At 40.8% G+C, this 15,625-nt stretch overlaps 1 protein-coding gene across 1 annotated transcript; it reads right to left on the bottom strand.

The window, feature by feature from the left end:
• Positions 1 to 4,738: 4,738 nt before the first annotated feature.
• LOC147445453 (pentatricopeptide repeat-containing protein At2g34400-like) lies at positions 4,739 to 14,902 on the bottom strand. Its single transcript, XM_086524589.1, has 4 exons — positions 14,756 to 14,902; positions 14,067 to 14,210; positions 4,987 to 5,167; positions 4,739 to 4,932 (listed from the first exon to the last, which is right to left on the bottom strand). The coding sequence occupies exons 1-4, from the start codon at positions 14,900 to 14,902 to the stop codon at positions 4,739 to 4,741; spliced, it is 666 nt and encodes a 221-aa protein (XP_086380715.1).
• Between the last annotated feature and the right edge of the window lie 723 nt (positions 14,903 to 15,625).

The raw sequence follows: 15,625 nt of genomic DNA, 5'->3' as shown, positions 1-15,625 counted from the left end.
TCTCACAAGCTTGGAGTAGGTGGTAAGCTTTCCATTAAAGCTTGATAAGGAGATTGAGTCTTCTTTTCTTCACACATGAGATTGTGTGAGTGTGTTTGTGATAATGCCTTGAAAAAATCAGCCCCTCTCTCTCTCTTGGTCGACCCCCCTTGCTAAATGCTCATGCTACAGCCCTATTGGACCTCCCCAGGCCTAGCCAATGAAAATTAAGCAGCATAAGTGATAGCCTTCAGACATGTGTCCCCCTTTCCCCTTTTGTGATAGCTTTAGGTAATTATTTAATTCAACTACACTCTCATTGGACCCCTTTGCCTCTTGGCCCGTAGGAATCAGGCAAGCAATTGGACTACTGAATGCTCATTGGACCCCTTGGGAGATGTCCAATAGTCTTCTAGAGAGCTTAATTCTTATTGGTTCTTTTATTAAGTGTTTTTAAATTAATTAAAGTAGATTTACTCTAGCTTAATTCTCATTGGTCCACCTCCAAGGCCATCCAATAGGAATTGAGTACACGTTATTGTGGGCATCTGGGCTAGGAAGCTGACCCGTCCCTCATTCCCTTTGTGTAAAGGGATCTTGTGTGTGTGTGTGTGTGTGTGTGTGTGTGTGTGTGTGTGTGTGTGTGTGTGTGAGTTTCTCTTTCATTTCCTACTTCTAGGGCTCGCCCCCTCCTATGTAGGGATGGTTGAAGAATTTTGGGACACACACAAAGCATCCAAATTTCCTAAGCTTTGACCTTTGGACACAACCTTTGAATTTTGGAACCTTAGCATTTTGGAAGTCTTAATGGGCTGAACCTTAGGGTCTTTTAAGGCCATTGTTGCACATTTGTCTTTTGCATATGGCCTGCCCTTTGGATCCCTATTTTCCCTCCTTTGGATCCCTACTATGTCCGGTCTGCTAGCTTAACCAATATTCTAGCTTTTTCTTCCCTGGCACTTCCCCATATTAAATGATCAATTTAACATGAGAAAATCATTTAGGAGAATTAAATATTGATTATTATGACATTTTCTCTCTCTTGAAATCATAGTAGTCCTCGACTATGGGGTAGAGAAGATAAAGCATATTCATTAGTCCTTTTCCTAGCGGGTAGAGGATCCCTATGTTACCCTACGACATCTTTCTAGAATGGATGACTAGTCAATTTGGCACTTGAGAGCCGAAGTTGCTGCAAGCATGTCTGCACATTAGTCCTATCAATCTTCCATAGTAGAGTGAAAAGCTCTACTTGGTGTTTGGGAGAAGTCCTCTCCACAAACTTGATCTAAGCATGCATACTACTTCATTTTTGTGCACAATAAAAAAAAGAGAGTGATATAAGACAAAAACTTTGTTCATTTTTAACATTTGTACATTTTTTTACTCTAGGGAATCATTGTAAGCATTGACAAGCTTTAGGTTATCCTTTAATTGTATGCCTTGCATCCATCTAGCATCTTCAAAAGGATAATTCTTAAACTTAATAAGATATCGTCAGTGGATAGTCTTACCACCTCTTAGTACCTTGTCTTCATGTCGGAGAATGGACTCGGGTTGCAACACCTGTTCTTGGTCCTCGATCTCCGGTGGGTCTTCAATAGTTGGTTCTTGAGGTGGATTTCCTTTGTAAGGATTTAGTAGGCGCACATGGAAAGCATTGTGTATGAGCCAATGGTTGGGCAAATTGAGTTGATAGGCCATCTCATTGATTGGCCTATTAATTTGGAAGGGACCATAGTACCTTTTTTCTAACTTAGCATAGTACTTTTGGTGTCTCGTAGGATTCTTGCCCGTCGTGTGCCTTAATTGAGCTTTGGGAAATTTGAGTAATACCCAATCATTTTCTCTAAAGGCTTGGGATCTTCTATGCTTGTCAGTAGCAGCCTTGTGCCTTTGCTATGAGATAGAGATAGCATCCTTAGTCTTTTGGAAAGATTCTTGTAGGTCTCGGCTATACTCATCTATAGTGAAGATCTTCCCGTTTACCTTAAGTAGCAAGGGACTTTTTGATCTTCCCTCAATTACCTCAAAAGGTGCTTTTCCCATGGAAGTATGTACAGTGTTATTGTAGGCATACTCCACTAAGGGTAAGTATTTCTCCCATTGGGATCTTTGATCTACTTCCATTACATAGGCTTTTAGTAGATCAAGAATTTTTAGGTTATCTATTTCACCTTGGCCATCTGTTTGCAGCTGATAGGCCAAAGAGAAGTTTAGCCTTGTTCCTAAATTCTCAAAGAGACCCTTCCAGAAATTACTGGTCATTCTAGGATCTCTATCCGACACTATGAACATTGGTAAGCCATGGTACTTGAAGATTTATGAAATGAAGAGGGTTTCCATTTGATGGGCTTTGATAGTCTTTTTGACATGTGTAAAATGAGCTTGTTTACTAAACCTCTCTACTATCGTCCATATTCCCGTATTCCCATGGATAGACTTAGGCAATCCAAATATAAAATCTATGGATATGCTCTCCCATGGTGAACTAGGGACTGGCAAAGGTTGAAGCAATCCAGGCTGCTTCCCTCTATCAAACTTCGTCTTTTGGCATACCACACATTTAGAAACATACTCTTGTATGTTTGCTTTCATGGTAGGACAATAGAATTATGTTTCAATCCCCTTTAGGGTAGACTGAATCCTCTCTGCCCTACATAAGGAGGATAATGAGATTCATACATTACTTTCTCACGTAGTGAGCTAGTAACACATAGTCTATTTCCGTAGATAAGTTAACCATCTTGTAAAGTAAATGGTTCCACTTTCTTCCCTAGTGCAAGGGCTGAAATCACATCTCTAAAATCGGGATCAATAGCATACTCATCTATCATAGAATATAGATTATTGTGAGTTGCGATGGAAACCGCATTCACTCTCGGCTGCCTTGAGAGTGCATTGGCTACTTGATTATGCTTGCCAACAATGTGAGCAATATGAAAATGAGAAGGTTTTCCCACCTCATTTGTTTGTCGGAGAGCTTGGTCTGCGTCATGAAGTACTTAAGACTTTGGTAATCCATTCGCAGAATGAAAGGAGTCCCCAATAAATAGTGCTTCCATGAGTCTAAGGCATGTAGAACTGCGAGGAGTTCCTTTTCATATATGCCTAGAGCTTGCTCAACAGGGTCAAGCCTTTGACTTTCATAGCCTATGTGCTGCCCTTATTGAAGCAAAACAGCTCCAAGGAAATCACCACAAGCATCACATTGGACCTCAAATGGCTTTGAGAGATCCGGTAATGTAAGCAAAACAGCTCCAAGGCAATCACCACAAGCATCACATTGTACCTCAAATGGCTTTGAGAGATCCGGTAATGTAAGCATAGGTTGAGAGATAAGCTTTTCTTTAAGATTTTTGAAAGCATTGTTCTCCTTGGCAGACCATGTGTACCTAACGTTTTCTTTGTGAGCCTGTCATGTAATGGTCCTGCTATTAGTGAGAGCTTTTCTATGAAGCGTCTATAGTATGTGCACATACCTATAAAGCTTCTTAATTCATGAAAATTCCTTGGTTTAGGCCATCCTTTTATTACCTCTAACTTTGATGAATCCATTTGGGTGCCATCTTGAGAGATAATATGACCTAAATACCGAATCTCTTGTAAGAAAAATTCACTTTTCTTTTGATTAACATAAAGTTTACTCTCTTTTAGAACTTGAAATATTACCTGGAGGTGTTGTTTGTGTTCGTCTAATGAATTACAGTAGATGATGATATCATCAAATAACACTCCAATAAAGGTTTGGTGAGGCCTGCATAGCTTCTCCATCAAGCGGTTGAATGTGGTTGGTGCATTGGTCAATCCAAAATGCATGACAACGTATTTGTAAAGACCAAACCTAGTGCAAAATGCGGTCTTTACAATGTCTTGATCAACTATCCTTTTTTGATGATAGCCACTTTTTAGGTCAATCCTACTGAAGTAGGTTGATCCTTGTACCTTATCAAATAGGTCTTCTACCCGTGGAATGGGAAACCTATTCTTGAAAGTGATCCTATTTAGTGCTCTATAGTCGACACACATATGATATGTGCCGTCTTTCTTTTGTACTTGTAGCACAGGAAAACAAAATGGAGACGAGCCCTTCTCAACTAACTCATGCACTTGCCACATAATCTCCTCTTGTTGAGCTTGAGAAACTCTATACGGAGGTTTGTTAGGTGGTGAAATTCCTGGAAGAAGTTTAATTGCATGGTCATCATTGCCTCATTTCGGAGGTAGCTCACAAGGGATGTCGTCAATAAAGACATCTTGAAATACCTTAAGAAAATTGGATAACTCTAATTCCATTTGATTGTGTATATTTTCTTTTGCTAGAACATTAGGTTTATTTTGAGAATCTTTAACAAAAATCATGTACACGAAAATAGAGCTCTTTATTGACTTGTTGAAAGCTTGTGTACGTACAATGGGTATTGTGTTACCCATTTCCTTAGCATCTATATACATATCTTTTTCCCTGAACTTAAAGGAGATTCTCCTTTTAGGGAATTTAACATCGGCAGCCATGCAATCAAACCATGGTTCCCCTAGGATTACATCCTCATGATTGAGAGGAGAGATAAAGAAGTCCTCTTTATTCACATAGCTTTGGACATGGAGCCTCAATTTCCCGATTAAGGGAGTGACTGAAGCTTCTTCTATGTGGACACGTAAGTGATACCATATGGAGAGAGGCCTACATTGGCATCTTGTGTACATACACCTTCAAGATGCACGCGTATGTGATTGCATCTGGAAAGATGCCCTCACTTCAGATCCACAGGAAACAGTCGAGAGCTTTTTTTTCGTGCTCCTGTTGCGTGTATCTTGCAATCAATGCACTCCAAGAGATAGCATCAGGGATATGAAGCTCCTCAGGCACGTTTTCTGCCTTTTGAAGTGCATCACATTTGACATACATATCAACCAAGGCATTTGCAAGCACGAGATTTTTTTGCAGCAGCCCTTAACTAACAATAGTAGATAAAATATTAAAGCCCATATCAGCATCTTTCATACATCCACATGCCTTCCAGATGCACGCATGTGTGATTTCATCTGGAGAGAGGCCCCCGCTTTGCATCCATTGAAAACAGCTGAGAGATTTCTGTCCCTTCTCTTGTTGTGTGTATCCCACAATCAATGTACTCAAAGTGACACCATTCCGGACATGAAGCTCCTCAGGCACGCTTTGTGCTATCTGAAGGGCACCACATTTAGCATACGTATTGACCAAGGCATTGCCAAGCATGACAATGTCTTGCAACAGCCCTTGACTAGCAATATGAGCATGAATTTTCAAGCCCATATCAACAGCCCACAACTTTCGGCGCGGTCCATGTCGGGCATATCCTACAGTCATAATGTTCCAAGAGACAACATCGTGCACCACATTTGGCATACATATCGACCAAGGCATTGCCAAGCACGACATTTTTTTTGCAACAGCCACTATTAAAGAGAATTTTCAAGCCCATATCAACATCTTGCATACAACCACATGCCTTCAAGATGCATGCATGTGTGAATGCATCTGGAGAGAGGCCCCCGCTTTGCATCCACTTAAAACAGTCTCAAGAGATTTCTGGCCCTGCTCATATTGCGTGTATCCCGCAATCAATGCACTCCAAGAGACGGCATTCGGGAGAGAGACCCTGCCTGCAATTACATCTATTTTTCCACATGCCTTTGAGATGCCTGCATAGGTGTAGGTGATTGCATCTGGAGGTCCTCAGGCAATTTTTGTGAGGTCCTCTCTTTGCATCCAACAACCTCTGACTAACAATATAATTGTGAATTTCTGTCCCAATACAAGCTTGTGTAGAGCTACATGGCTTCATGCATGCGTACATGATTGCATCTGGAGAGAGGCCCTTACTTCGAATCTGCTAAAAACAAAATAGAGCTTTCTCGCCCTGCCCTCGTGGAGAAAATCATGCAATCAACGCATTCCAAGAGTCCACACTCACGACATGAAGCTCCTCAAGCACTTGCGTAGAGCCACGTACCTTGAAGAAGAAAGTATAGGTGACTGAATTTGGAGAGATACACTTGATTTGCATCCACTGAAAACAACCTAGAGCTTTCTTGCCCTACTCTTGTTGTGCACATCCCGCAATCAGTGCATTCCAAGGTGAAACATCCTGGACAAAAAACCTCTCCAGCACTTTTTGTGGTCTCTCAAGCACACCACATTTGGAATACATATCGACCAAGACAGTCCCAAGCATGGAATATTCTTTCAATAGCCATGTTCTTGTTGTGTACATCCCGTAATCAATGCATTTCAAGAGGCAACATTCCGGACATGCCTTCATGCATACATACATGATTGCATCTGGAGAGAGGCCCTCGCTTCCCATCTACTAAAAACAAAATAGAGCTTGCTGGTCTTGCCCTTGTAGAGAAAATCATTCGATCAACGCATTCCAAGAGTCCACACTCAGGACATAAAGCTCCTTGAACACTTGTGTAAATCCACATGCCTTGACTAAATTTGGAGAGATATATTTGATTTGCATCCGCTAAAAAAACCTAGAGCTTTCTTGCCTTGCTCTTGTTGCAGACATCCCGCAATCAGTGCATTCCAACGGGCGACAGTTCGGATAGAAAACTACTGTAGCACTTTTTGTGCTCTCTCAAGCACACCACATTTGGCTCGGTCAGATTTTCATCAGGTTCACCAAATTTTTCAGAGAGTGTAGTTCTCCAGGATTGATCGGGAAAGCACTAAGCTTCTAGCTTTAGACAAAAGCTTAACATATATTTAAACTAAGACAAATGAGTGCAAATAGATTTAATTAAGTTTAATATAAGTATTAATGGTGATTAGAGAGAGTTTAGGAGAGAAAGACCGCAAATAAGAATGCTATTAACTATTAAAGCAGTAAGAAACATAGAATCGAGTCAGAAGAGATGATGTCAAACTGATAGGTGATACAACTTTAGATTTCTAATTTCTCTTATACAATTTTTTTGCATACCCCAATGTTGGTATGCCCTTTGAATTGTATCCCTCTGATCAAAAAACTTGCAAAAATTGAACCACCGTTGAGTCCTTTGGTGTTCATGATGCCCATTTAGACCCCCCGTGATACTCACAAGCTGCTCCGAAGAAAAAAAATGAAAGAAGAGACCAAAAATGACCAAAAATTGGTTTATAGAGCCAAATTGACTATTTTCAATAAGCAAGCGAGCACAGGACAAGTGTCCACTTGAATTTGTAATCATGCATGCAAACTGCTTCTTAGTAGGCTCCGGTGGGTAGGCTCCGGGCCGACTTCCCTCCTGCTCGCATTGACTCTTAGCACCACCACAAGAAGCCCCCCCCTCCCCCCTAGCACTAGATCTAGTGCTAGTGGGTCTCCCCTATACAAGCCACGGGGTAGCACCCCTACAAGGAGGCCAGATCATTGACAAATATAGCATTGTCGCCGGATGACACCGTCATGCCACCACTTCCATCTCCTACACGATGTGCCACCACAGAACGCCACGTGCATGCTAAAAAGTAGCATTGGGCAGATTGGCCATGGCCAAGGGATGATCTCTCTCTCTCTCTCTCTCTCACACACACACACACACACACACACTCACTCACACACACACACACACACACACACACACACACTCACTCACTTGGATGCCACATGTGAGTACACTCTCTAGGCTAAGTACCATTCAAATCACCTCCAAACTTCATATGTGGGATATTGAAGTTCCACATGGAAGCTCGTCACCAAGACACTCCCAAAAGCCTACTAAATCACCACATAAGGCACAAAATTTATGTTTTCCCCACTATATTCAATCACTTGCAACTTACTGCCTACCATCCTAGCTTCCAAGTTGTCAAAACCAGCTTAAATTTTAAATTTCCACCTTGAGTTTGTACAAACCTGTCTACAATCAGACCCTCTCCCCCCCCCCCCCAAACCACCCCCAGTTGAGTGAACTGAAATTTCAAAAAACATCCAGCATTGCAATGTCGTCCTCTGGCACCAGCTTCATCAAGCCACATCTACCGGACTATGCATCTAATTGACAATCCATAACTTTTAGCTAGCTCTATACAATGCATACTTCCTTTTCAAACCTTATTGAGATGAAAAAATCCTCAGATGGTGCATCTTCCAAAGTGGTCAAAAGACCAGCATGCTCCACATCATAAGATCTACACATCTATTGCAAGCTAGCTATTGACCACCTATCATCACATGTCTTGTCCATCTTAGATCTGCAAACACCTCGAGCTTGAAACATCCATATCTTTCACTCCATAGCTCTGTTTGATGAGCCATCTAGAACACCTTTCTTAGCACTTCAAGATCTGCATTCTCAAGGAAAAAAATCTCACTTCAGATATCTTCAGCTTGCCACCCCACTTAGCCCACTTTGAAGCACTTTTGGTCCTTTAAAAAACACATCAGCTATACATTTTTGTTAATCTGATGTCATAAGAAAATCTCACATAGATCATAGGTTTATTGAAGGTTAAAAAATGCAAAGTGGCATGAGAGCGTGCTCCAGTATCCACAAGTGCTCTTTCTGTTGTTCCATTAGCAAGCGGAACATTAATGCAGACATCCATATCTTCAAGCCAACTCTGCTCAATTTTGACTCCTTTGACAGGAGGAGATGGTGTTTCTCTTTTCCAAATCGGAGCGATATTTTGTCATTCTTTGCGCTTTAAAATCTGTTACTTTTCCTCCTCCCTCAATTGATCTTGAATGTCTTGAGATTTTTTCTTCCTTTCCCTTGCTTCATGGATCTTATCTAACATGCCAGCAGTGAGAGGTAGATGGTGTTTCTTTAATATGCAACCATTAATTCTATAAGTAGTTTCCTCTCCCTCTAATGTTGCAAGTTGTAAAACAACGCTAGGTGATATGTCATTGTAAAAAAATGGGCCACTCACTTTTTCAATTTCTTGGAGTGTTGGCTCAAGGTATATATAATACATAGTCTCCCTTTTGAAACTCCTTATTTATCATGTGTTGGTCTCATGAAATTCTTTCATTTGCCAGTTTTGTGCACAGACCGTGGTTGTGTAATTTCTCTCCACAATATTGAGTTTTCTACTAGAGTAACAGATTGGAAAATCCATATTGTTTCCTCCAGGTTGTGCTAAGGTGCATCTAATCTCATAGGCCAATGCATCTATGAGGACATGAAAGATTTTGATCCAATCAAGAGCTTTTAAAATTGGAACAAAAATTAATATTTGCTTCAACAATTGAAACTCTTTGTTGCATTCTTTAGTCCACTCATATTTTGTGATGAGAGCATAGAGAGGTTTTGCAATAACTATATACCTGTGGATGAACCTTCAATAGTAGCTGCAATGGCCCATAAAGGCTTGTACCTCACTAAATTTTGTGGGTCTTGGAAGAGAAACAATAACTTGTATCTTCTCAAGATCTCTAGAAAGGCCATTTTTAGACAAAGTGTGTCCTAAAATCTTTCCTTGTCTCACCATGAACACATATTTTGCAGGGTTCACGCTGATACGATAAGTTTTACACATCTCAAATATCTTCTTCATGTGCTCAACATGCTCATTTCACAATTGAGAATGCACAGACAAGTCATTCATATAGATTTCTAAGAATTGTCTTGTATATTCTTTGCATACATGTCTCATTAGTCTTTAGAATGTGGCAGGTGCATTGGTTAAGCCAAATGTATACACCCTATAAGTGAATATGCCCCATTCTATTGCAAAGGCCATTTTGTCTTGATCCTTTGGTTGGCCCTCGACTCTCTCATTCACACGGTTTGTGATGGGTAACTTGCAGTGATTTCATTGACATGATCATGATCGTGTGATTACATTAATAACTCTAGTAATTACACAAGAAAAAGACGTGATCACGTTAATTATTAACATGACTTTGATGATGACCTGCCAAAACCCATAGAGCTGGTTAGCCCGCCGGTCAAAAGCATATTCTCAATGGGCATGTCGTGTTTTATATTTGCCCGACGGGCCTGTCGAGTAAAAGTCTGTGCCTGGCGCATCTGCCAAGAAAATAAAAAAACCTGATGGGCATAATTATATAAAGTAAACTTTGTGCTTACCACAGTGCTTTGACTAGGAAAATCCCTAGGGAGTGTATGCGAGTGCCGGTTACGGTCAGCTCCTTCTGAATTGACCTAAGGTTACAGAGTCACAGGTCCTCTTTTTGGGCCAAATGTGATTCTTAATTTGGTAACAACTTTTAAAAATATTTAAATCCTTTACTGAACATAAAGGTACGAAACCAAAACAATTGAACATTTGGAGAGTCATGCTCATTGCGATGACGCCATCGGCCCAAGTGAGGGCTGCAATTGGTTTTAGAAGATGAGCATATGCAAATGATGAGTCAATACTCAAGTGTTTGATGTCCTGTACTAATATACTAGGCATATGAAGATCCTTGAAGTCTTGCATTTTTCATCATTATAGATTTGAGTTGATATACATTGTCATTGCACAATGGTTGAGGCTACCTAGCACGACTTTCCCTATTTGGAATTCATTGTACCTTCAAACTCAAATATCTTGGTATCTATAGCCCTATTTGATGAGCCGTCTAGACCAGTTTCCTAGCACTGCAAGCTATACCTCCTCAAGGCAATAAGCAACCCTGCAATCCCCCTTCACTTGCCCCCCTCTCAAGCCCACCCTAGAGCACTTTTGCTCTAAACAACCTAATCAGGCATACACATCCACTACTATATGTCTGCCTAGGATCTTTGTAGCTACCCCAGTCCATTGAAAACACAATTTTGCATGAAAATTGGTAGAAGTGCTTGAAAACCAGTGTTAGAGACTTGGGGATGCTTGTGAATGAATTCTCTTAAAAAAATCATCAACAGACATCATATACGTATGATGTCTTAAGGGTGATTCTGGCGGCGGCCAAAATGAATATTTGACATTATACCCATCTTCTCCATGTTGTGTTGAGCACACCCACCAAATTTCATTTCATTTGAACATATAGATTGAGAGTAAAGGATATTTTACTCTTCCAGGGGATTTCATTGTCAAAAAGTGGTGATTTTGAGCAATTTTGACATCCAAAATTTGTTGTGATCACATAGTCTTGTTGTATGCATCAAGGAGCACCTCTGATAGAAAGAGAATTCAATTCTGACGACCTGAACATCATACGCATATGATGTATTAGAGGCCAAATCCAAGGTCAAAAGTTACAACTGAGTGTACCTTTGTGATCTACATCATTTAGAAATCATATGGGCCAAATCTCATCAAATTTGAAGCATGTTTGGGCTTGCAAGGACCACAAGACGCATCTAGGCAAGTGAAGGCTTGTGTTGGCCATAACTTGCACAAAAAGTGTTGAAATTCAATTCTGAAACTTGTTGTGAGTTGTATGTATAGAGAGGAACCGCTGGAGTGAAATTCACTTCATTCTGACCAGCTAGACATTATACGCATATAATGTATAAAGGATGCTTTTAGAGACCAAAATTGAAATCTAAGCATACCAGGGTGTTAAGAACCACAAGACAAGCTCACAGACCAAATATTGTCAAAATTTGAGCACATAGACATTATGCACGTATAATGTCGCATGCCAAGATCTGAAAATCAAATTTCACTTTTGACCACATAGGAGGGTTGGAAATGATGTTTTAAGCATGTTTGTAAAATTTCATGTCATTCTAAGCCAAAAGACATTATATGTGTATAATGTCTTAGTGGCCAGATCATCTGGGTCAAAACAAACATGTGGGCATACCTCAGTTTCCTAGAGCATAAAAGAAGTCCCTAGCCAAAATCTCATTGCATTTGGAGCTCATTTGAGCTTGTAAAGGCCAAAAGACAGATCTGGACAAATTTATGCTTGTATTGATCATAACTTGCCCAAAAAATGTCCAAATTGGATTCTAAAAGTTGCTGAGAGTTGCTTTCACTGAGATAAAAGTCACCTCATTCTGCCACAAAAGACATTATACGCGTATAATATCTCAAGTGTCAAAATAAAGGTCATAATCACAAATTGAGACTTGTAGTGGGTAGAAGACATCAAAGGGAGTCTAGAGTTTAAGTTTGGAGAAAATCTTAATCAGGAGACATTATACGCGTATAAAGTCTCCACGCATAGGTTGAGTTAAAATTTTATTTTTAATTTCTGGCTATAACTTGAGCTTTCGATATTAGATTCAAAAACTTTTTTTATCAAAACAAAGCTCCAGAGTATCTCTACCACTTTCTATGTAAACTCTAGACAACAATGGGTCACTCATTGTTGGTCAGCTCAAAAAAACGTCGATTAAGGCCTCAAAAATCATCCGAAAGTTAAGGGTTTCTAAAACCAATAGTTTGAGAGAATTGTGAGAAAACGATCGCAGTTTTGGGCAAAGTTTTGACTTGTCCAAAACCTCTCTTTAGAGTCAAACTCAGCTTATACAAGCTTCGGAATCCCGATGTAAAGCTTAGAGGAGAGTCAGTCCCTATTGTATCTGCTTCTGCTATCACTTCTGTAATAAAGAATCATCTTTCTCTGTAACGATAGAGGAGCATCCACCCAAAATGGATCTTTCAAACTTCCAATTGATAAAGACTAATCGTGTTGAAAGAGTTTGGATGAAAGATCATGAGATTGAAAGAATTTATAGATACATTGACAACAGTGAGGTCAACCTTTATAGGTGCTCAAAGCCATACCCAAAAGAGCTGACAAATTACAAGCTCTTATAAGTGTATACATACGGAGTAGACTATCAATGGAAGTCTATAGTTGTTGACAAGTATGGACAAGAATACAGAGTTGTAGAAAGCACAAAAACACAGACTGCATTAGAAAGAGGTGGAAATTTGGTCAATAAAGAACTGCAAATATCTCCCCCAAGCACAAGAATTCCAAAGAGGGAACCACCTAGATTCCCTTCTAGAGCGATAACTAGAGTGCTTCGCTAGCTATGTTCCATCGAATTGAGATCAAACAAAATATTGGAAACTGAGAGAGAGAGAGAGAGAGAAGAGAGAGAAGAGAGAGAGAGATTTCATGAAAGAGTGTTAGATTTTTTTACCTGAGAGTGTTTGGGATACCTATCGTCGTGGTTCAGTAGTGTACCTCCACAGAAATTGGTTAGTGATCGTAATGCTTCAGAGGGGTACCTCGCAAAAAACCACAAGGAGTGTTAAGAGTTTTGTTAAGCTCAATGTTCATGATCATACAAGATGTCAATGTTATTTTTTGTTGTTCCATTTTTATGTTTCAAAAAAAAGGAAAACATGCAAGTCTCCTTGCATGGGGGAGTTTGCACAATCTTCCCCAATTTTTATAATACGAGGGAACGTGCCATTCCCACGACAACGTGAAATTTTCAATGCGTTCATTAACTGCGTTCTCAGTGTCAAAAATAAAAAATGATAATGCGTACTCACCACGCGATTGAATGATAATCGCCAATGGACGACCTTGCATCAACGATGTTGGGCATCTACTGCGCTTAACCCGCTATAAGAGACGACACCCCAGGGAGGATACCCTTCAAGAAGTTTTTGTGCTATTGTGAGGACACCACATTTTGTATACATATTGATCAAACCACCACCAAGCATGAAATTGTACTCCCAACAAACGTTGACTAGCGATCATATCGTGAATTCTAATATCTATAGCTGCGTACGTGATTGCATCTGCTAACCCGCATGCCTTCTAGATTCCTGTGTAGGCATAGCTGATTGCATCTCGATAGAGACCCTTCTTGAGATCTTGTGACGGCATTCCGCACAAGAACCTCCTCGGGTGATTTTTGTGCGTTTTGAAGAGCACCATGTGTGACGTACACATAGTCTTAGGCAAAGCCAAGCACAACTTCTTTCCTGTATCGCTCATTGGCCTTGCTCTTGTTGCACACATCCCATAATGAGTGCATTCAAGGAGTCCACACTGCAGATAAAAAGATGAAAATAACCTAGAGCTTTTCGTGATTGCGTATCCCGCTACCAATGCATTGAAAGAGACGCCATTCCCATCATTTAATGCATTCGACAGGAAACATTTTGAGCAAAATGGTCATGAAGAACATGCCCATGTCATATTGCATCTTTGAAATTAATTTTAGAGCTTCCTTACCTGCCCTTGCTTGACATAGGTGGATATAAAAGCACTCCAAGAGACTTCGGTTGGTGAGAAACCATCACTTTTTTGAAGCGCAACACACCTGTCATACTTATCCACCAAGATTGTGCCAAGCGCGACATCGTTTTTCAACAACCTCTGAAAAACAATAAAAAGCTGATTTTTTGTGCCCGTATCAACCTCTTGCATAGAGACACATGCCTTCAATGTGGACACGTAGGTGATACCATATGGAGAGAGGCCCACATGGGCATCTTGTGTATAGACATATGCCTTCAAGATTCATGCGTATGTGATTGCATATGGAAAGAGGCCCTCACTTCAAATCCGCCGGAAACAGCCGAGATCTTTCTGTCCGTGCACGTATCTTGCAATGCACTCCAGGATATGAAGCTCCTCTGGCACGTTTTGTGCTTTTTGAAGTGCATCACATTCGACATACATATCAACCAAGGTATTTCCAAGCACGAGATTTATTTGCAACAGCCCTTAACTAGCAATAGCAGAGAAAATTTTAAAGACCATATCAGCATGTTGCATATAGCCACATGGCTTCCAGGTGCACGCGTGTGTGATTGCATCTGGAGAGAGGTCCCTGCTTTGCATCCACTGAAAACAACCAAGAGCTTTCTGTCCCTGCTCTTGTTGTGCGTATCCCGCAATCAATGTACTCAAAGAGACACCATTCCGGAGATGAAGCTCCTCAGGCACGTTTGTGCTATCTGAAGTGCACCACATTTAGCATACGTATCGACCAAGGCATTGCGAAGCACAAAAATGTCTTGCAACAGCCCTTGACTAACAATATGAGCATGAACTTTCAAGCCCATATCAACAACCTACAGCTTCCGGCGCGGCCCATGTCGGGCATATCCTACAATCATAATGTTCAAGAGACAACATCCTACACCACATTTGGCATACATATTGACCAAGGCATTTCCAAGCACGGCAGTTTTTTTCAATAGCCACTATTAAAGAGAATTTTCAAGCCCATATTGACATCTTGTGTACAGCCACATGCCTTCAAGATGCATGCGTGTGTGAGGGCATCTAGAGAGAGGCCCCCGCTTTGCATCCACTGAAAACAGCCGAGAGCTTTCTGACCCTGCTCCTGTTGCGTGTATCCCGCAATCAATGCACTCCAAGAGACGGCATTCGGGAGAGAGACCCTGCCTGCGATTGAATTTATTGTCCACATGCCTTCGAGATGCCTACATAGGCGTAGGTGATTGCATCTAGAGAGACCCTGCCTGACATTGAGATAGGAAGCTCCTCAGGCACGTTTTGTGAGGCCCTCTCTTTGCATCCAACAGCCTCTGACTAACAATATAATTGTGAGTTTTTGTGCCAATACAAGCTTGTGTAGAGCTACATGGCTTCATGCATGCATAACATGATTGCATCTAGAGAGAGGCCCTCACTTCGCATCTGCTAAAAAAAAAGAGAGCTTTCTGGCCCTGCCCTTGTGGAACAAATCATGCAATCAACGCATTCTAAGTGTCCACACTCATGACATGAAGCTCCTCAAAAACTTGCATAGAGCCACATAC

Source organism: Adiantum capillus-veneris, chromosome 12, assembly GCF_014529385.1.
Source record: "Adiantum capillus-veneris isolate H3 chromosome 12, ASM1452938v2, whole genome shotgun sequence".
In the NCBI taxonomy this organism is placed as follows: Eukaryota; Viridiplantae; Streptophyta; class Polypodiopsida; order Polypodiales; family Pteridaceae; genus Adiantum; species Adiantum capillus-veneris.
The sequence above is the reverse complement of the archived record's forward strand: the minus strand, read 5'-3'. Positions and strand labels throughout refer to the sequence as shown.